The following is a 22185-nucleotide window of genomic DNA, read 5'->3' on the forward strand; positions in this document are numbered from 1 at the left end:
GCCATATTTCAAGGAAAACCTCGGGCGCGCGCGCCACTGCAGGCATATCTTTTGAATTATCGCGGCCGAGAGAAGATGCGCTGACAGGGAGAGAGCTCCATGAAATTGAGTAAAAAACAAGGTCTCAGTGCGCGAGCGACACGAAGTGGAATAGCTTCGTAGAGCAGACAGCAAAGAATGGTGAACGTGCGCCCAGCATCTGTCTTCAATTACCGCGGCCCCTGACGGCTGGTAATTGAAGAAATATGGCCTTCTGCTGCGCGTGTCCGCCCGGAATATGCACGAGGCGGAGCAACTACCGCCTATGGCCTATTGCGTGCTGGCTTGTAAAAACACAGGCATGCGAGGCCCAATTGCCATGCAGCTGCCATAAATAACGAGCAAAAATCACGAGCTTCTCTGGAATTCGTAGGTTAGATTTTCGAAGCCCTCAGAAAAGGACTCTTAAGCCACGCCCACTTCGTGGGACTTACGTCCAGCCCTAAAAAGGACATTGCTTTAGATGTTTTACCCCCTCACCTTTTTAAAAAAAAAGCTCACAGAGGCCCACATAAAGAGCTTTATCTGTTAGTAAGAGATTTATAAAGAGGTAGAAAATTATGAATTCAGTGATTTAGTGTTGTTCAGACCCAATTATAATCATTTTCCGATAAAGGTTCACAGCCAATTGCAAGTTTCGGATACTGTCAGGCCTCCGGGTACAGAGTTGGAATAAGGATTACTAAAACTAGATTGCTCACCTTTGTCTTACCGAGTCAACTGTTCTTGCTGACCCAGATTTAGTATCAAAGCCAAGTTTAAATATGGTAGGAGGCGGTTCTGGTTATAGAAAGCTATTTATATCTTCCTTAACAACAACTGCTAGTGGACACCTATTAACTTGTACTCCAAGGAGGATTCTATCAAGGTCAGAGTAAAGTTCAAGGACAATCGGATCACTTTCAACCTCTGACAAACATTCAGCATCTGTAAAGTATATTTTTTTCTATTTTCCAGGGCTGAACAGTATGCGCAAAACAAAGCACTGTTAAACCCAAAAGGTTGAGCCCATCGGCTTTGATAATGTTTGCTAAAAGTAGGCTCTCAACAATATTATGCCTTTGTTGTCTGAAACCACTTCAAAACGCCCAAGTTGTTCCCACTATGGGGTAATGTATGCCATGTGCAATTTCTTTTTCAAAACGTTAAGTAATAACTAGCACTCTGTATTTCTTTTTGGGAATTTAAAGATAAAGGAAAACACATATTTAATATGACAGCCAGCAATGGTGTGCTCATGAAAGGCAAGGATGCTACATTGGATTTATACCATATGGGTGAGAGAGGCTAGGAAAAAACTCTACAACTTACCAGCTCCCCCCATCAACTGAAGTGCGCTCATGCAGTGCTCATCTTCCTCCTCCTCTTCTTCTTCAATGTCATCTTCATGGCTGTATGCTACTGGGCCACTCTCCACAACTACATTAGTAGGCTTTGCATCTTCTGGAGTTGCCGGCTTGGCGTTTGGTGCATCCTGGAAACATTTGACACATTGCATGATCTATGCTCCAAGCTTGATATTCTTTTAAACTTTTACACTGTTACATCATGAAAAACAATCAACTGAAAGGGAGAGGCACATTAAATTATATAATGGCTTGAGCACCGACAACACAGCACCTTGACCTGGTTGTGTGTATGAATGTACAGCATTTGTATAGCATGAACCTAGCTGATTCATGATCATTTGTAATCATCAGGCAGAAGACATGTAGGCTCCTACTGAGTAAAGTGGCAGTGTTCTCAAAAGAGGTGGGCTTCAATTTCTTTCAGAATTGTTACTGGGTCAGACCAGTAATTCAGGGCTGCCTACGCAGAATTGAACCATGTCAGATATTCTGAATATCAACACATGATAAACATACACACTTGAATCTAAATGGATCTCATTTACATTTGCAATAATTATCCTGAAGATATTGCATCACTCCGGTCCCTCTGGATCTGTGTTGAACACCCCAGATGTTATACCAAGTACACACCTGCTATTGACAATTGTAAACAAACAAATATTCTGAACACTTAGTATGTCAATTGGATGCTTTCTGTAAGTCTTTTGCTTCAAACACACTGAACAAAGGCTTCTTTCCCTTGACCATAAATGCAAGATCTCCAACCACTATGTGTTTTGATTGTGTTTATGCATGGAAATGATGCGAATAGAGCACTCTTCAACCACGTAGGTAAACAAAAAAAACTGTGAACTAGGTACAATAGTGTTTTGAATTAAGTGCATGATAGCTCAATCTCAAAACAGACCAAGACTTGCTTTCTGCAGAAACAAAGACAGGGACCTATTATTAATAATAGACCATAAAATGCAAAATGTGACAAATGGGTGTGTCATCTTAGCCTAGTATGACGCTTAGGTCTTCTTGGAATAAGAGCAATTCTCTTATCCCAGGGTTCCACAAGAAATGAATCATAACATGGTGTGAAAACTGAGGAGGATCAAAGCATTCAATACAGTACACTGCAAATGATTTCCAACCCAGCTTTATCAACAGCACACACGTTTGAAGGATTCTGTCAATCAAACAATGGCATACAGAAGAGTGGTCAAAATCAGAACCAGATTGATCCATTTACACAAGATTCATCTAGCATACACCTTGATCATTTGAAATCCTGCATGCTTACTTTTTCTGCATATTAAGACTCCCCAAAGGAAGGCAAAACAGAATTGCAAGGAAAACTCAGCTGAAATCATGGAAAAAACACCCCAACAACATTCCTTTGGCCGTTGCTGGAAGGCTTATTAAACATTAGATTGTTGAGAACTGTTATGCACCAAACACAACTCTTTTCACCTCACTTCTAAAATAAAATCGAAGGTCGAAGAACATATTATAGGTCTGTGCACTTTGGATTATACCAATACCGGATTTTTTAGAAACAAATAAACAGTTACAATACAAGTCATTAGCCTTGATATCATTCACGGTGATCCCCTACTTCTACACCCTCAAAGGATCACTTTCTTTGCATCCATTCTTTAAATTCAAGGACAACAATTTGCTACACCAGTCACTTCAGTCCCAGAACCTTGTATTGCAACCTAAGTGAGGGATCAGCTTGTATTTTATAGTTCACATCCCTTTGCATAAGCTGCTATACTTGAAAAGTAGCAGAGGTAAACAGTTCAACATACATCTTGTGTCATTGATTCTCCAACCTCTTAATTTAATCAAAATCGTTTCTTGTGAGCGGAGTTCTCACTTAAGACTTACCATAACCATGACCACTCACTTTTCACATGATTTCCTTTAAAAATGTTGTATTTATTGACACAGTCTCTTTAGAGGCCTTATCATTGAACAAATCTGATCAATCTTATCTTTGTGATTTTTCCCAAGGTTAGATTTAACCTCCAGAGACTGACTATCTTAGTGGAGAGTATGATCTAATACATTTTTTCAGTCAAATCTTGACAGCAGAAGCTTTACTGTGAAAACACTTGGAGACTGAAACAAAGACAATTCAGGAGAACGCCTTCCTGAATGGTGAAGCAATGTGAAATTCCTGGAAGTAGGGTGCACCAGATCCCAAAACACTCACTAGGCTCTGTGATGTTGCTAACCTTAACACCCACATTCATGTTTATGTAATGCGTAATATTTTTTATGATGATCTGCCTTGTGTGTACCACATTTTTAATTTGATTCAGAAAATATATAGTAATTACTAACACTGGTATTTGAGTATTCAAGTTTCAAAACAAGGAATCAACCATCTAAGTGTTCTTTTTCCAGCAGTATCTTGCATTCATGGATTAGAATACATACTAGTCTAGATTTTGATTTATAGCAACTATGACGTTTACAGACTCAACCAGTCTTTCCTCATGTTCGTTTCTAGAGTTCTGAGAAAAGTTTAAAGTATTTTCCGCTTTATTGGACTACCAAGAAAGTCGAAATGCAAGTTGTTACTGTCAGTAAATGTGTTAACTTGTGTAGGCTACAGTTGCCAAAAGAAATCAATACCAGGAGATCCAGCTGCAGTGTAAAGTAGTATCAGAAGAGATTTTTTCTCTTAAAACCACGCGCAACAGCGTTGAACAGTGACAAGTATTAGTACACTACAAAACCTCACAATGTTCAAATATTAAAATACCCCAAAACAAAACCACATGACCCTTTTAAAAACAACTCCCTTTTTAAAGGATAGGAAACATTGAAATTCTTCTGAGCATTGCCCCCACAAATAAATCACTTCTGGCACACTGAGCCAAATCTAACGCCTCTCCTTGATTGTCTCTATATGCCTCAGCAGTGGATCTTAGTTGCCTTTTGCTTGGCTTTTCACCTAGAATGATAGACATATTATTAGTCTCTCTCCTCCACCCAAAGACCAGGCTCACTACCTCAGAAGCCAGTTTTAATGTAGAAGTGTGTGAAATTCGCACAATTTGCATTACAATAATTTTGACACAAAAATTACACAAAATGCAAAAAAAGTTTTTACCTTTATATTTGAGCACAAAATGCTGCTTCATGTCCATTTTGGGTATTATGTGCTAAAAAAATGATACAGCAAGCGCAAGTGCCGCATAAGAGCTTTTCCTGCGCTAACATTTTGCCACATGGAGTTATCTCGGCAATTTCAACACAAAATTACGTGACTTTACGCCATCATAACGGAAATTTACCCTCATCAAACTTTAATGAAACCTACTGACAAAAGGGCAGGTGTAAATCTTCACCATTTTTTAAAAAAGGTGAGTTAAACAATTCTTTATTGATTACACAATTCGAGTAATTTTTCTTTGTAGCTGAAGAAACTGTTTGCTTTTTCTCTCAAAACTTGAAATAACAATTGTGATGTGTATTCTCTGTTCTTCCGTTTGACTGTGCGGTTGGTTTCGAGAGGCAAAAGGGTACAGGATGGGAGTGTTTCTCTCCCAGCTCTTAACTAACTGTCGCATGCCTTCCCCATTGAAAAATTCAAGTTGATGAGAAAGGTTTTACCAAAGGGATTTTCGGTGATGTACCGCTGATTTAAAAAAAAAAAAAAAAAAATTATATATATATATATATATATATATATATATATATATATATATATATATATTCGCGCTCAACTCCTGCAGAATTGAAATATTCTGATCTGGGTAATTATACCAAAATGTCTCTGCCAGTAATCTGCACTGTAAATACCAATTAGAGGGGCAGCATAAAAGGTACACAATAATTGTGCACGTAGAATTAATTAATTGTGGCAGAGTCGATGTTTTAGGTTAAAAAATAACTCAGTGCATGTTTTTGTTGTACTGCCGATACACGGCGTGTAGACATGTTTTTTACGATTACGTACCATAATGCCATGACATAAATTTAAGTGTGCATGTAAAGAATTTCTTTGTTTACGCAATCATAACTGGAAACTATAGCGTAACCTCATGCATCATAGTAGTGGTACAACGTAAAGACTTTAGTTTCTGAAGCAGAACATGATGTATAATATGAAGAGCTCCCAATATGGCGAATAATCATAGTCTCTTGTTTGTTTCCACCATTGACGTTCGCAAAGTTTGACGTTAAAACATGGCGTCTCCTCACAATGTTTGTAACATTGAGGAAGGCGGAGCGCCGAAACGCGTCTGTTGCAAATAAAATAAAGATACATCGGAGAAAATTACCCCTGGAGTGCGTGGTTTCTAAAACGAGCAGGGTAGAAACCCTGAGCTGAATATTTTGCGGGACCTGCAACCGCAACACGCACCCGTCTGTGAGTGCTCCCGAATTCTGCAGGAGTTGAGCACGAATTTAAACTTGGGAGCACCGCCACGCTATTGAAGAAGGGATTACACCGACTCTACCGCAGCTGTCCAGACTGGAGCAGCACTTCAGCTGAAGGACTGCAAACGGACCACACGGCGGTGAGCAGACAACGTGTTCTCTTGATTTTGAAAAGCATACTGGGCAAGACTAAGGGGTAAAAGAACTCTAAATGTTTACGAAGTAAACGCAATTCAGTATAATGGATGGCGCTATGTTCAACGAAGCGTCACGGCATGAAGCCGTTAAAGGAATGTTCAAGAAACATAAGGAAGGTGTACCGACCTCCAAGCCGACCACGCCGAGCAAACTGACTGACCTCCTAACCGCTTTGGAGAGACTGTATGAAAGAGAGGTTAGAAAGTGGTGGGAGGCAACGAGTCTACAGCATTATTTTGATGAACAGATGGTACCAAGGGGCCTGAGAGTATATACGGTTCCATCGTATGAGAACCCTGATCCACAATTGCTCACGGATTGGGAGGAACTTACGTCTCATTACTGCAAGGGCACCCTTGGTCTTCTAATAAAGTATGCTTGGAGTGACCGTGAAAAGGCGCTGGCGGAGATAAAAACTATGGAAGAGGAACTATCCAAATTGGAGGAAAGTAAGGAAACTATAGAAAATATAAGGACACAGATGAAAATAAGACTTGGCAAATACGAACAGAAGATAAAGACGCGGAAACAGGAAAAATTTGACCGCGATGAGCGTGACTATTCCCAAGGGAGGATTCTGACGTTTGCACGTAAATTCGACGCACCTAGAAAAGAACTAAATAAGAAAAGTGGTCACGATGCCACAAGAAGGGAAGAAACTTCAGAATCAAGTGCAACTGAAAATGAATCCGCAGATGACACTGGGATAAGGGATAGAAGCCAAGCAAGAACGACAACAATGACACCTTTTCAGGGCGAATTTCAAGTAATCAAACAGGCATGGCTCCGAGGTGGCAAGAACAAACCCCCAGAACGAGAAGAAGAAAAACTAGAAGAGGAGGCGGGGGCCCCAAGAGGAAGGGGACGCGGAAGACCCAAGAGATCGAATTGGGTGAACCGCAAGAAATGACTGAATACCAGCCACAAATTGAGGACATCACAGTAATAAACCTAACACCTAGAATTCTAACTAACATCGAAACTAGAGTCCTCAGCCTGGGCCTTAGTTTCTGCCCAACTAGCCATTTGGAGTATACGCAAACGCGTATTAACCTGTTCAATTTCGTCCGTAAATTGAAACTTCACAAGTACTTTAAGACCAGATCTAATCTAACAAGCGCTATTGGGACACCGATGAGAGCAACAGCCACTGATGCACTAAGAGGACATGACCTACCAGCAGTCGAGATCTTGCAAAGTCTAGCACTCGAAGAACACACAAGTCAGCTCCCTTTACCTACAGATGAGGCAGCAATAAGAGCAGCAGCATTAGGTATTGAACAACAAAGAGAGGAGAGCGGTTATAAACCTAGATCTCACTTTAACCCACAACTAACATCAGATGCGATTGACGTGTTCTCGGAAGCAATGACGAACGATCTGTTAAAATACAGAACAAAGATCTGGAAAAATGGGAGAAATAACAACAGTAATATCAATTCAGATGAGAGGAAAGCGATCCTAAATTTAATGCAAGATGGAAGTGTGATAATTAAGCCTTCTGATAAAGGCGGGAATGTCGTCTTACAGACTAGGAACAATTACTGTAAAGAAGCAATAAAACAATTGTCCAACATAGAGAATTACGAACTCTCCTCAAAAGAAAAATACCAAGCCAGTATACAAAGATATGATGAACTGATTTATAGTTGGTATCGAAAAAATATGCTAGGCAAGGAAGAATATTTATTCTTGAGAAGCGACAACCCTGTAACACCAACTTTTTATCACATTCCTAAAATACATAAGAGCTGCATTGATCCTCCGGGGAGACCCATAATCTCATCACAAAACAGTCTAACTGAACATCTTTCTAATTTCATTGACCATTTTCTTAGTCCTTTAGTACAAGAACTGGATTCCTATATAAAAGACACGGAAGATTTTTTATCGAAAATCGACAACATCAATTGGGATCCTAGTTATAGAATACTAGTATTGGACATAACTAGTCTTTATACGTGCATCAATCATGACAAGGGCATTGCAGCAGTGGAATATTATCTTAAGAAGAGACAACTGAGATTTTTGGAACACAATATGATGCTGACGACTTTTGTGGAATTTTGTTTGCGTAACAACATTTTTTTATTTGAGGATGTCTACTACAGACAAACGTCTGGAACAGCGATGGGCACCTGCTTTGCCCCCAGCTATGCGAACTTGTTCGTAGGCTGGTGGGAGGAGCAGGTGCCCAGGTCGCTGGAAATAGATGGTGAGAAAGGCCATGTTGTTAAATGGTGTCGTTATATAGACGACTTGTTTATAATCTGGCAGGGATCAGTACTTACTGCCAGGGCATATATTGACATTCTCAACAAGAATGATAGAAATCTGAGTTTCACTGGGACCATAAGTAATACCTGTGTAGAATATCTAGATTTGAAAGTTTTCATAATGAATGACAAGATTTAAACATCGCTTTTTCGTAAAAGCACAGCAGGTAACTCTGTTTTGTATGCAACCAGCAATCATCCTACTGCATTAATACAGAGTATCCCCTACGGGGAGTTACTAAGGCTCAAACGTAACAGCACCAGAGACTCAGATTACAAAATTGCAGCATCAGAGTGTATTGCCAGATTCAAGCTGAGAGGCTATGCCACGGCCACCTTAGAAAATGCATTATATAAGGTTAATTTGGTGCCAAGACGCAGCCTACTAACAGAGAAGAAGATATTGAATACTGGTAAAGGAACCGAAATGGGAAAATTCCGGCTGGTAACCCCATATTCGGCAGAAGCCAATTACTTGAAACACATGCTCAGAAAAAATTGGCATATTCTAAAGACCGACAGTTGCATAAAAGATGACATTCCAGCTTTTCCTTTGGTGACCTTCAAGAAATCTAGATCTCTAAAAGACATGTTGGTACAGAGCCACCTGAGGAAGGCAGAAAAGAAACCCAATACGCTTGCAGATTTGAAAGGATTTCATCCATGTTACAAGTGCAAGGCTTGTGCGCACAGCAAGAGGGTGAAGAGTTATGAGATACCGGACACAGGAATAACTAGAACCATCAATAAATATCTTACCTGCAATACCCCGTATGCAGTATATTGTCTCAAATGCCCGTGCGGACTATCATACATCGGGAGTACAATCAAACCTCTGAAACTCAGGATCTTGGAACATTTAAGGGCTATTGACAAAAATGATCAATCATATCCTGTCGCCCGACATTTCCAAGAGAAACATTCCAGCAATAGACATCAATTGCAATACTTTGGTCTGGATCATATACCGGATAACCCCAGAGGAGGAGATAGGCTCCACAGGTTAAGAAGACTGGAGTCACGATATATAATAGATCTGATGACCAAACATCCAAGGGGATTGAATGCGGGAGAGGAACTGGCATCTCATATTGGATTTTGAAACAATATCTATATAATGATCGAGATCATCAGTGGATAATCCTACGACATAAAAAACTGAGATAAAAAACTGAGATAAAAAACTGAGATAAAACGGAAGTGCGCAATATTGCAATAGAATACTGACTAACAATGATATAGGAACAATGAAATCAATGGTTATGTGAAGTTTTAAAGGTCCTTATTTAATTTGACAAATTCATTAATATGTTGAATTATGGTGTGCATTGAGATATTAGCGTACACAATGTGAGGGAACCTTCCGTACTGTAAACCTTGAATTTATGAAACTTGAAATTTAAAGTACAAAGTAAGTGGGAAAATGAGTTTTGTGGAAACAATACTGAACCAAGGGATGTTTGCCGATCCACGGCATAATTAACTGTAACATCATGATGGATGTGGAAGGAATTTGATCATGCCGATACACGGCGAAATGAAATATTCTGATCTGGGTAATTATACCAAAATGTCTCTGCCAGTAATCTGCACTGTAAATACCAATTAGAGGGGCAGTATAAAAGGTACACAATAATTGTGCACGTAGAATTAATTAATTGCGGCAGAGTCGATGTTTTGGGTTAAAAAATAACTCAGTGCATGTTTTTGTTGTACTGCCGATACACGGCGTGTAGACATGTTTTTTACGATTACGTACCATAATGCCATGACATAAATTTAAGTGTGCATGTAAAGAATTTCTTTGTTTACGCAATCATAACTGGAAACTATAGCGTAACCTCATGCATCATAGTAGTGGTACAACGTAAAGACTTTAGTTTCTGAAGCAGAACATGATGTATAATATGAAGAGCTCCCAATATGGCGAATAATCATTGTCCCTTGTTTGTTTCCACCATTGACGTTCGCAAAGTTTGACGTTAAAACATGGCGTCTCCTCACAATGTTTGTAACATTGAGGAAGGCGGAGCGCCGAAACGCGTCTGTTGCAAATAAAATAAGGATACATCGGAGAAAATTACCCCTGGAGTGCGTGGTTTCTAAAACGAGCAAGGTAGAATCCCTGAGCTGAATATATATATATATATATGCATTATTGACATAAAAGACTCAGAAGAGGAACGGTTCGGTTTCTTTCAGAATATAGACTTCAGTAAAGTTGTCACTAGTTATTTTTTTCCAGGAGTAACCCTTACTTATGATGTCTCGGATCAGTTTTGTTCACAAAAGCTGCTTAGTGTCTAGGACAAAGAATCCAACTTAGTGACAATAGGTGGTCTAAGAATTTAAACATGACTACGTTTTTGGGACTTTCATGAAATTATTTACTGTAGGATGGCAAATGCATCTCTAGTAACTTTTTTATATCCATCTAACTAATTTAATATAAAAGCACTGACCTAGCCATGTGCGGACAATGCATGAAAAACACCCTTACCCTATATGTGAAAATAGTCAACGGCTTGCCCAAACATCACATTCAGAATATTTCATATTTATAACACAATGTCTGTGTTTATCTTATTCTAATACAGTTTCAGCCACAGCCTCAGAAGCACGTGGGGATAAGGATGCATAAAGATAATGAACCTAGAGCTTAAGGAAACGATAAAAAGTGAAACTGGCTTCTCCATGTACATCAAAATATGCTGACAAAGTTTTGGGACATTACCAACAAAGCCCTGGCAGGCCTGCAGTGGTGAAGATATAGCCGGGTCTTGGCTGCTTAATCAGAAGGACCACCTGGCCTCCTAAATGATAGTCAGGACAATCTCAGAAACATCACAGTTCTGATGATCTAGCCCTTAAAGATGACAAATCATGAACTCAAAAATACTGGTTGGGTCAGAGTACTCCACCAGCTATTATACGTTAAGACATCCTGTCACAGTAGATATTTGACTAGTGGGTAACAACGAGATTTGGAGTTCTGTGAAAAGGAACTGGTGAGCTATTCTTTGAGCATTTAAAGTTACATTCTCTAAGTTATTAATTCTTCTATAAATGATAAGAAGAGATATGACGCACTGCACACAGTCATTACTCTCTCTGAAACAATTGCATGATGATGAAACGTTTTTAGAAAGCCTATTTTTAAGGGCTGCTGTAAGCTCTAAATACTCAATGCAGCCTTACTAAGCTGCTGTTTTTTAACTTACAAGGCATTTTTTTTTTATTTGTAAGAGTGAAAGTCAGATTAATGAATTGTTTTATTGTCCTAAAGTACATAGTGCTTTAAGCAGGCCTTCTTATATATGTTATACGCAGGCTATTTGATTAATTATAATTGCACATGTAAGAGTAGTTGTACGATTGGTCTCTGGTTTTATATTGCTTCATTGTTTTTATTTCTAACTTTTATAGCTGCATGCCAGCCGAACAAAGCTGATTTGATTGGTTGTTTGGTTAGAACAGAGCAAATGGAAAGAGGGCAAGAATTTTACCTCTAGTCTCATGCCTTATTTGAGCACCGTCACAGAGCAATTTGTATAAAATCTCAACAAGACAGTATAAAAAAGGTGCCAACCACCAACTTTGTCCACTAGCTCAACTAAGTTGGTGATGAGTGTTGAATCTTAAAAAAATTATATCATCCCTGTTGTGTTGTTTAGCGGATAGTTCCACAATATTAGTCAAATAAAAGAACTATTCAACTGTGATACTGAGAACTGCACAATAATCCCAGTAAGGTTATAAGGAATTGATGGTCGGATGATTACACAATAATTCTCTGACTTTGGCCTGACATTCATTTTTGTCAACAGACTTTTCTAACTTAAAGAAACGAAACTATATTAACCAAGAGACAGGCTGATTAATAATCACTTACGTCTTGGGTGAGGTGTCTCATATACTTATCCATTCTAGTCCCATTCTGAGAAAACTGCAATGGATGATTATTAAAAAGAAAATCTCACTCCATATGGGAGACTGACAGACACCTTTCAGTTCACAGAGACCGGTTATTAACAAGGACTCAGGTACAACATACCTGCAGGTTTGTACAACATGGAGGCTGTAAATTAATGTGACGATATGTGCTCAGGAATAGAGGGGGAAGAAACTGAAAACAGAGAAATGCTTATTCACAGAGACCACTTGAGAACTCTAATCAATCTATAGGTCACTACCCTTCTGGGTCGCAGTATTTGGAGGCAGCACAAACAGAATATGTTGCCATCAGTTCCCTGCCTGGCAATGAGTCAAGTAGTTGCACTGGTTCTTATTTGTTTACATCTGAGCCCCACTCTGTCCCCTTTTTACTCCCTCTAGGTCTGCCTCTTGATTGTGGTTCCTTCTCACTTAAAGGCTTTGTTACTTTATCCTGGTTGACATGCTCTCCAGTCCTGCAGGTTCTCCTTTAGGAGCCACATTTTCAAGGGCGAAAGGGAGTTTACAGGTACTCAATGTGTTCAAAGCTTAAGCCTTACGCAGACCTATTAGGGACCATTGTATTTTGATCCGAATATTGCATTTTCTACCTGTTGTATTGAGCCTTGCAGAGGTCCCTTTGCTCTGGTGGAAGGGGAAGGTGCACCTTCTGAAAGAGTTACCTTTCTAGGTGCCCCATTGAAGAAACAGGACACAATCACAATACAAAATATAGCAAAGGAACACTTTGGAAGATCATTCTCACTGTAGCAAATGGCCAAGATACAAGATGAACTACTCAGTTAGGCTAACACGAAATCACTAATGTCAAAATTAAATCAAGGTAATGCCACAGTACAGGATGGCTGCCAACATGAACCCTGAATAACTGGCTCTATGAACAGCAGGAAAATAAACACTTATTAAAAATATATTGGGGTCAATAAGAATGCATTTACTCAAAAAGCAGATTACACAAAAACAACAATGCATAACAGACTCTCTTAAGGACAACCTGAAAAGTCAATGGATATTCCTATAAGTCCAGCAAATATTCCTTGTGGCCAGGAGGACGGACTACCAGTATGACCCCTGACTTTTTCCTTAGGTGAGGTAACGCGGGCGCCAGAATGCAAGCTCATCTTAAGGCATCTCCACCCATCTTTGAAAAACCTACGTGTGTTTTCAAAGTATGAACAATCAAGTGCACACAATGACCAACCAGGATGAGAGAGGCAAATACACGCATCTCGCCAATCAGTCTATAAGAAGGGTATTCGCTACTGGACACCAAAATGAGCTTAATTAAGATGCCTTACAAAAGGAGAGCTAGTCGACTGAACTCTTACCTGCCAGGTCTGTTATGCTGAAACAGCAGAAATATTACCAGTTTCATAAAATGCCCTTTGTTTCAGAAGGGAGAACACACAACCTTTCTTTTGCTGAAAAAGATGTAATGTTCCCATTAGGACAGTCAGGTGTGGCGCCGCGGCCAGGGCGACTGACGCTGGAATCTGGGGATCACGGTTCGATCCCCGGCTCCGGCGGCAGGTTAGCCCAGCACCATGTGACTCTGGGCAATAGCTTGCTTAATCTTCCCGACGGCCCCCAGCGCCTAGAGACCCTAACGGGTGATTGTGCGCTTTACAAATGTGGATTATATATTACCTTCATCTGTATAGGGCACCTGGAAGAGGGCTCTCTCAACTCAATATTTGGAGGCTCAAGCCCCTCCTTGCCGGGACATTTGGAAAAGAACAGGAAAGGACATAGCATAGTGGTAAATGATAACATTATACAACTGAAGTGTAAAGTGGAATTATATCTAATAGCAAGCTTTACTTAACAGAAAGTCTCTAATGTAAACACTGGGAGTCCTAAAGTACCACATCGAATTATGAGGCAGGCCCACAGAAACCAAGGTAAAAAAAAAAAAACAATACGATGAACAAAAAGATAATCGTGTCATAGCTACAACCCTATAGGGTGGATGAAAATGGAACTGAGGTGTGAGGCTCCCAAGGCAAGTGAGGGGGTGGGGCAAATGCTTTGAAGGGAGACATGGTGAATTTTTGGGCCTCGTACTTCAACGGCTGAAGCACACTTTCCAATGCCTACTAGAAAGCTGAAGTAGTATACAAAGATCACTGCCGTATTGGTGTACAGCAAAAACTAATTCACGTTACACGTTGGCTAGCTATATATTCAAATGCATGCATGTTTTGCATGCTATAGAGCACAGCCAATCCATGCTGTACAGAAACGATTAACAAGGAAAGTTAACATCCGTCACCTTTCCATTTCTCAAAAACAAAATTGGCCACATACAAAGACTGCAGGAAACTTACAAAGAAAATCTAAAACGGCAGAGTTATTTCTTAGCCGTCCTCTCCACAAACAAAACAGGCTCTCGCATGAATAAGAAAGAGGGAAAAATGCATCAATATGCAAAATATTTTTGAACCTCTACTGGAAGGAGAGTGAGCACAAATGAGTTCAATCCAAGTCCCGTTTTTATTAATTCACAAGCTTAATTATAGTATGACCTCCTGCTAATTACCATATCAATTTTCAGGCTGACAGTTCTACAAATATGCAGATTCTTTTTTTAATGAGCGAGAATAATACAATTCAAATGTATTTCTCAAGGCGATATATCAAAAAGCTTCTGAAAATCGAATGTTTTCTCTCCAAAATAAGCCTGCCACTTAAATACTTTATAGGAACAAAGGAACATTTTATGATTACCAATTTATTCATCATCCACACCAGTGCCCTTCAGCAAGGACACTATTCCCCATTTTAAAGTAAGACATCTGTAGCTAAGAGGGAACTAGGATAGGAAGACAGATGGCAGGGCCATTGGTGGCAGGTAATTTGCCACAATGGAACTTCTCTTTTCTGCAAAGGAGACAGGGAACCACTTGATGCAAGGTACAGAACAAACATGGACACACAGTGCTGTGCTTCATCCAGCAAGAACTTCGTACAAACATGGGAGCTGTCCTTTCCACCGCACAGAGACCAACATCAATGTTCAGAGGTTACTAATGAGAAGCAGCTCTCGAAGGGCTGCTAGTGGTTCTTGTAATTTGTGAAGGGAACGTATTACATTAAGAACAATATGTTGTCTGTTAACTGTTCTCTTCCCTACTGGTATATACACCGCAGAGTCCCAACATCTGTGCAGAGCTCCAGACAGTGCCTTGGCTGAGGAATCGCCGCTAATATGTAGTTGTGGACAGTGGCGTAGCTAGACCTACTGGCACATGCGGCAGCCCCTAAGTTTTCCTGCCAAGGTGTGGGTAAGAAGGGGGGAATAGGTGGCGGCTGACGGGGACAACTTGTTCCTGTGATGGGTGGTAGGGGTGTGGGTGGGGTTGGCAGGGGTGTGCAGCGCTGTGGGCGGTCGGGAGGGTGGGGGTGGCGGCTGACTTGGGGAGATGGTGGTAGTGGAAAGAGACAGCTCCCGCTGCCCCTAAAAACAGTGTCCGCCCGGGGCGGACCCCCACCCCAGCTATGCCACTGGTTGTGGAAAAACATGCTACTTGCCAGAAAGTGCTTCAGTGCCTCATCAAGAATAATAAGCACTATATAAATGCCAATACAACATTGACTAATGTTTGAATTAACATGCAGAGCGTGTACCTTTAGAAGGTCTCTCTAATAATGTTCACATTATTACAAGTGTTAAGGTCTTTGCAAGTGACATTTTGCTACCTCTGCTTCGGGCAATGGGTTGCCTTTAACATCGGTTATAATACATCTGGCACGGAGTCTTGGGGGCGCTTTTGCTGCCTGCCTGCTGAATCCTGAATTTCGAACCAGCTTAAATAGCGACAGGTACAGCAGCCAAGACACCGCTGGGCTGGTCATCGCATATCCCATCGAAGCCTGTAGTGTTGGACAATAGTGTGCAGGAAACAGAACTTGAAGTCTAACAACTTCAAATGGGTTGCAGGCAGACCTATTGAGGTTTTTTTGCAGAAAATGTAGTTAAAAAAAAAACTTGTCGATTCGAAGATACTAGAGATACTGCTTCATGGTGCTGATCTCAACTTCATCTTTGTGAATCTACATCTACAGAGTGTAGGCACGAGCAAACACGTAGAAAAGGGACACCTAACGCCGGAAGTCAGGCAACCTACTAAAAATAAGATAAAGACAACCACGGATCTCCCTTGCCAGGATATTTCATGTTGCTATATTCTGTTTTGTCTGCCTTTGTCTAAGAGAGACATAGCAACCAGCAATTAAAAACGAAGGACGCATATATTCAAGGTGCGTGGCGGCACAACTGTAGTAGGGAATGTTGAATCCCAAATATTGAAGGAACTGAATGCCGTTACCAAACTTTGGAGACACAAAATATCGAGTAACTCCATAACTATGACCTATGTACCTTGAAATTAAATATATATCACCAAAATACGTATATGTAGCGTTAGGTAAATAGAAAATGTACAACAACCTCTCTTTCGATATTGTGGTAACGTTATTCTGTCCAGATGATGTTCGGATTTGACATTCCCAACCTGCACCTGGTGAACATGTATCTTTGGATACTTTGTACTCTCTCGTGTAGGAAGCTATGTATGTCCCGCAGAGCTCTCCGCCTGGCCTTCCTCCGAGCCTCAAGGCAATCCACGCAGGCATTCTGCAGAACCTACATGTTAACATTATTCGAGCTCTAGCTGGCGCAAAGCCCATCATTTGCAATTGGAACTTTTCATGAACATCCCTGAAGCTCTCCTTCGCTATAAAGTATTGTGTCCATTGTGCAGAGTTTGCCTGGCCTAGAAATGGCACAACTCATGAGAGCGCGTCAGGACCATGACTAGTTGCCAGGCAACCAGTGAAACAAAATTCCTGTTTGAGATGGAATTTTGCACTGTCGTAAGTGAACTGGATATTCTGTCTGCACCACTAGCCCTTCATGAAAGGACACAAAAAGTACCATTTTAACGTGCCACATCACTAGTTCGACCTCAGAGTTGCAACAAATGATGAATGTGACGGCGACCAATGTATTGACTCCAGACAACTCCTTATTCAGCAAGTCTTAGAGCGCATACGGGTGGGGGGTGGGGCGTGGGATTGAATATCACTCTTTCTCTAAAACAAAACTAAAAGAAAACATGAAATATGTTTTGGGCCCACAGTTTCAGTAGATGACTTAATGGATGACATGTTGGTATTATAAAAAACAAAAAAACCTAAGTGGAGGTAGGACATACACCATGAGATGAGGATGCACTTACATAAGGCTGTTTGTAATACTCTTTGAACAGAATGGCAGGAAGTTTCAAATCGTGGTTTTCCTATTTTCTGTGTTCATGTGCTACCTGAATGAAGGGTTTGATGCTCACTTTTCATCACTCCATTGGGTTATTTTACCTTGATGGCAAAAATTGTAGAAAAGTTTGAAAGGTTACTGTGGTTATTGCTTGCAATGACCGGGCGCTAGTGGTGGCTTTGATTCGATATTGAATGCATCTTGAAGCTTACGTGTCGCATCCAGTCAATCCCTGATATGACCATTCGCTAGTCCTACCATCTACGTGACGGTTTTGATTTGATATTGAATGCATCTTGATTTTTTTTTTTATGTGGCATCCAGGATTACTACATTGATTTTTGATCATGTGTTCCCAACTATGCATTCTAAGGTTCTCATGTATGACAGCCAATTGCTCCTCCGTTTAGAGAGATGATTACGTATTGGCTGCAAGCTGCTATCTCGCACATTGCCAATTCTTCAACCAGTTGGTCAGCAGTCCGAAACATTGTGCCTTGAGTGTGCAAATTGTCTTTAAGTTTAGAGTAGCTATCGGCCTGCTGCAAGCAGTCTCATTGTGACCTTGTTGTGGATGTACTGAAGACTGTTCAAGACTCGTTTTAACCCTGGCATGGGTAAAGTGCCATTCAAACTTGTAAGAGCACCCGTATGTCGAGAATAAATCACTCGTTATCACCTGGTACTGTTGATGGGTGGCATTGGTCTCTGGCACAGGCTTGGGCTGGTATTCTAAACATCCTATGTGGGATGGCCACTGCAGTGCATTGGTATGCATACACCATTCTTTCTTTGCAGTATTTTATTGCTACCTCAATGGACAAAGTGTGCTCCACTGGGTGGGATACCAGCAGGCCTGTGTTGCGTGGTTAGAGCACGCTACAATGGGTGCAATGACCTTTGTTGTGCTGTGGTGCATTGATGATGTGAACTCCAAGGGGTGAAGGCCGTTGTAGTGTGGTGCAGCGAGGCAGGAGGCGGGGAGCCGACGGGACCGTGGGGGCATTGGGACTCCCACCACGGTACCCAACGGAAAGGTCTGGCCCCAGGGGATGGGGTCCCCGGGGCCAGAAGTAGCCCAGGAGGGGGGTCACGCAGCCCCTCTCTCTCTCAATAACAAAAGAAAAAGAAAGAGGCACAGCCTGGGGGATGGGGTCCCTGGTGCTAATAGAGGCCTCAGGAGGGGAGCCACGCAGCCCCCCTTCTAAATTTTATGTTACATCAAAAAAATTAATTTGTCGCCATGCCCGGGGGGGATGGGGTTGCCCGGCTCGAAATTGTCCTCGGGAGGGGGCCACACGGCCCCCTTCACATTTATTTTTTACATAAAAAAAATAATAGGGGTCAGGCCCTGAGGGATGGGGTCCCCAGGGCCTCAACAATGGGAAAAGAAGGGGGGGGGGGGGCACACAGACCGCCTTCTGGAAAAAAAAAAGGTAAAAAACGGAAACCCCACTGAAGGCCCCTCCCTGCATCACTCTGCAAACGCAACCTGTGGCACGTTGTAAGTTGGGAAATTAATTCTCCTTAAATACTGGGGTCCTTGGGAGCCAACTAGCCCACCAGGTACCTTCAGTATGCGTCACAGGGCTGCATTGCAGAGAGGAGATCCAAGTCCACGCCCCTTTTTACACCACTCTGCAACGCAGCTGTCGCGCTTACTGGAGGTAGCTGGTGGGCTAGTCGGCCCCCAGGGACCCTCAGGGCTAAAAGGGACTTCATCCACCAACTTAAAATATGCCACGGGCGCGTTTGCACAGTGGTGAAGGGAGGGGGCAGGCCTGATGTGACATATGCAAACACACCCCTTGGCGCGTTTTAAGTTGATGGATTAAGTCCCCTTGAATCCTAAGAGTCCCAGGGGGCTAACTAGCCCACCAGGTACCTCCAGTAAGTGCCAGGGAGCTACGTTGCAGAGAGGTGGTCCAAGGCCACATCCTCTTTTTACATCACTCTGCAACTCACCTCTGTGGCGCTTACTGGAGGTAAGGGGACTTAATTCCTCAACTTAAAAATCGCCACGGGGTGCGTTTGCACAGTGGTGCACAGAGAGCCTGTTGCAATCGCACCCTTTGTGCAATACCTTAAGGACAACCTCTGCAGTCCAGTAATCTCCCTGGTACTATCTATGCAGTCCTCCAATCACCCAGCCAATCCTATGTGCTTATCCCCAATCACTGCGCCAAAACACAAGCACTTATAAAATCACCATGCACTCTCCCTGTAGCACTCTAATCATCCAGTCACTACTCATGTACCCATCAGCAAAACGTTGGGGGCACAGGAGGACTTTCTGCTCCTCTGTTGGTTCTTTCTGCACACCTCTTCTTCCTGCACTTTTCTTCGTCTTTCTGGACTTCTGTTACCTCTTTCTGCATTTGTCTTGCTTCTTTCTGCACTTTTCTTCCTCTTTCTTCACATCTCCTACCTTTGAAGGCATAGTTAGAAATTACCATTTAAAAAACCTTAGAAATTCACTGAAAAAAACAAAGGTTTCAGGGACGTTATAGTTAGTTGGGGATTTCACTTGTACAAAACCATAGAAATTTGGCCGTTATAGTTAGTAAACCTAACTATAACTTGCACCCCCGCAATGTACTGCTGATGAAGTCACATAGTACATCACTCAAGTCATGCTCAGTGACATCTCAAATGACATCATCCATGTGATCTGATGCACCTCCTCATACCCTAATAAAACCTTACATAACCCACTCTAAAATACAGACCACCAATATCGAAACCATAAACAGACCAATAGCAGTTAGTACATTCCTGCTCAGTGATTCATACGTCTACACACACATCTACCCACTAACCCATACAGTCACTCATACACAGTCATTCATCTATATAGCCACTGATATATCCACTCATACACCCATATAGACACTCACACACTGCAACTCATTCAAAGAGTTACTCATACACCTATCACACAACCATTTCCTTGCTTATACAGTCATACACAGACCACCACACGTATTTATATATATACTAACACCTACTTACTCTCTTAAACAATCACTCATAGAAACACACACTCATCCATATAGATATTCTTGCAATCACTCACTCTCACATATAGTCATTTATATACTCCAACATATACTGCTTTAAAACATTTGTTGTTACTCACACATGCACCACTGAGACATCCATTCACTCACCAACACACCCATATACACACCCACCCACCCATACAGCTGTTTCCATATGCACTCTTGAACCCATACACCCAGTGAAACAACCACTCACATATCTATGCACAGTCACACCCACCCCTCCACAAAGACACTGAGGCACCCATACAGATACTCAGACAACTAATAAATAACCCATATAGACACTCATGTAGCTACTCACCAAGCCATGCAGCCGCTTACACACCAACTAACAGACTAATAAAGACATTCACACAGTTTAGTCACTAACCCATGCATTCAGTAAGACAAATGTAATCACTCACTTATACAGTCAGTCACACGCCTACTAAATCATCCATTCAGACACTCATACACCTACTCATACTTTAACACACCTTGGCATGTATATATATACCCCAGCACAAGAATTGATTTTTTTACGCACACAGCGCCTCAGAACACTCCGCCCCCGGATACCACAAGACCAAAGAGAGGAATTTGGGAGGAAAAAACAAAACCAACAACCAAAAGCCGTAGGAGAAAAAACAGGAGATGGGGCAAAACAGGTGCAAAGGCAGGACAAACCAAAATACAGAAGAAACAGACGCCGATGAATGACACAACAAAAGACAACACAGTAATTAATTTAACCAATATGGAGCTTTCACAAGAAGAACTTGACATTTTATCTCTGGGATTGACTTTCTGTAGCAACACAAATTTTGACTACACACAGACCCGAATTGATTTGTTTTTATATGTGCGGAAACTAAAACTGCAAAAGTATTTTTCCAACTCAAGCCAAAACAATGCCGAAATACAATCTAACACTGTGTCTGAACCTATGCTCAATGTGGAACACATGGAACTGTTACAAATTCTTATAGGATTGGAACAATCCAGTGAAATCACCAATGAGGAAATCACACCCAGTGGTGCGGCCGGGAGTGCAGATATTGACATTTGGCAGTCTGTCAAAACAGGTTTCAAACCCAAATCCATTTTCCTCCCAACTATGCCCAAAGATGGACATGACCTCTTTGCTGAGTACGTAATAAGGGATCTCAAGGAACTTTCTGTAGTGAGTACTAAGCAAAACCATCAAGACAACCTAGACCACAATAGAAAATACAACGCTCTGATGCAAAAGATCAAATCAAGATCAGATATAGTGGTAAGGTGGTCGGACAAAGGGGGAAACATTGTCCTTTGGCCCTTGGAAATGTACAACAATGAGGCTCTTAGCCAACTTAAAGACAGAGAATGTTATTCGAGAATCAGCCCAACTCACCTAATCGGAATCCAAGAGAAATACCACGTGGAACTATACAAATGGAAAGGGAAAGGATTGCTAAACAAAAAGGAGTTTGAGTTCCTGAAGAACGACTATCCTGTGACTGCTCAAATGTACCTTATCCCCAAAATTCACAAAGACGACAAAAAACCACCAGGAAGGCCGATCATATCGGCAATGGGGAGTTTATTTGAAAACACTAGCATTTACATTGATCACTTTCTGCAACCTGAAGTCCGCAAGCTACCAGCGTACATTAAAGACA

The 22185-nt window shown here is 41.4% G+C and overlaps 1 protein-coding gene across 4 annotated transcripts in view; it reads right to left on the reverse strand.

Moving 5' to 3' along the window:
* BRF1 (BRF1 general transcription factor IIIB subunit) overlaps positions 1-22185 on the reverse strand; it is a 1219927-nt gene that overhangs the window by 30543 nt on the left and 1167199 nt on the right. For all 4 annotated transcript variants that reach the window (XM_078660299.1, XM_078660297.1, XM_078660298.1 and 1 more), the window contains one exon: positions 1351-1513. In XM_078660299.1, coding sequence (XP_078516425.1) covers positions 1351-1513 — 163 coding nt within the window. The remainder of the gene's footprint in view (positions 1-1350; positions 1514-22185) is intronic.

This window comes from Lissotriton helveticus, chromosome 9 (genome assembly GCF_964261635.1).
Source record: "Lissotriton helveticus chromosome 9, aLisHel1.1, whole genome shotgun sequence".
Classification (NCBI taxonomy): domain Eukaryota; kingdom Metazoa; phylum Chordata; class Amphibia; order Caudata; family Salamandridae; genus Lissotriton; species Lissotriton helveticus.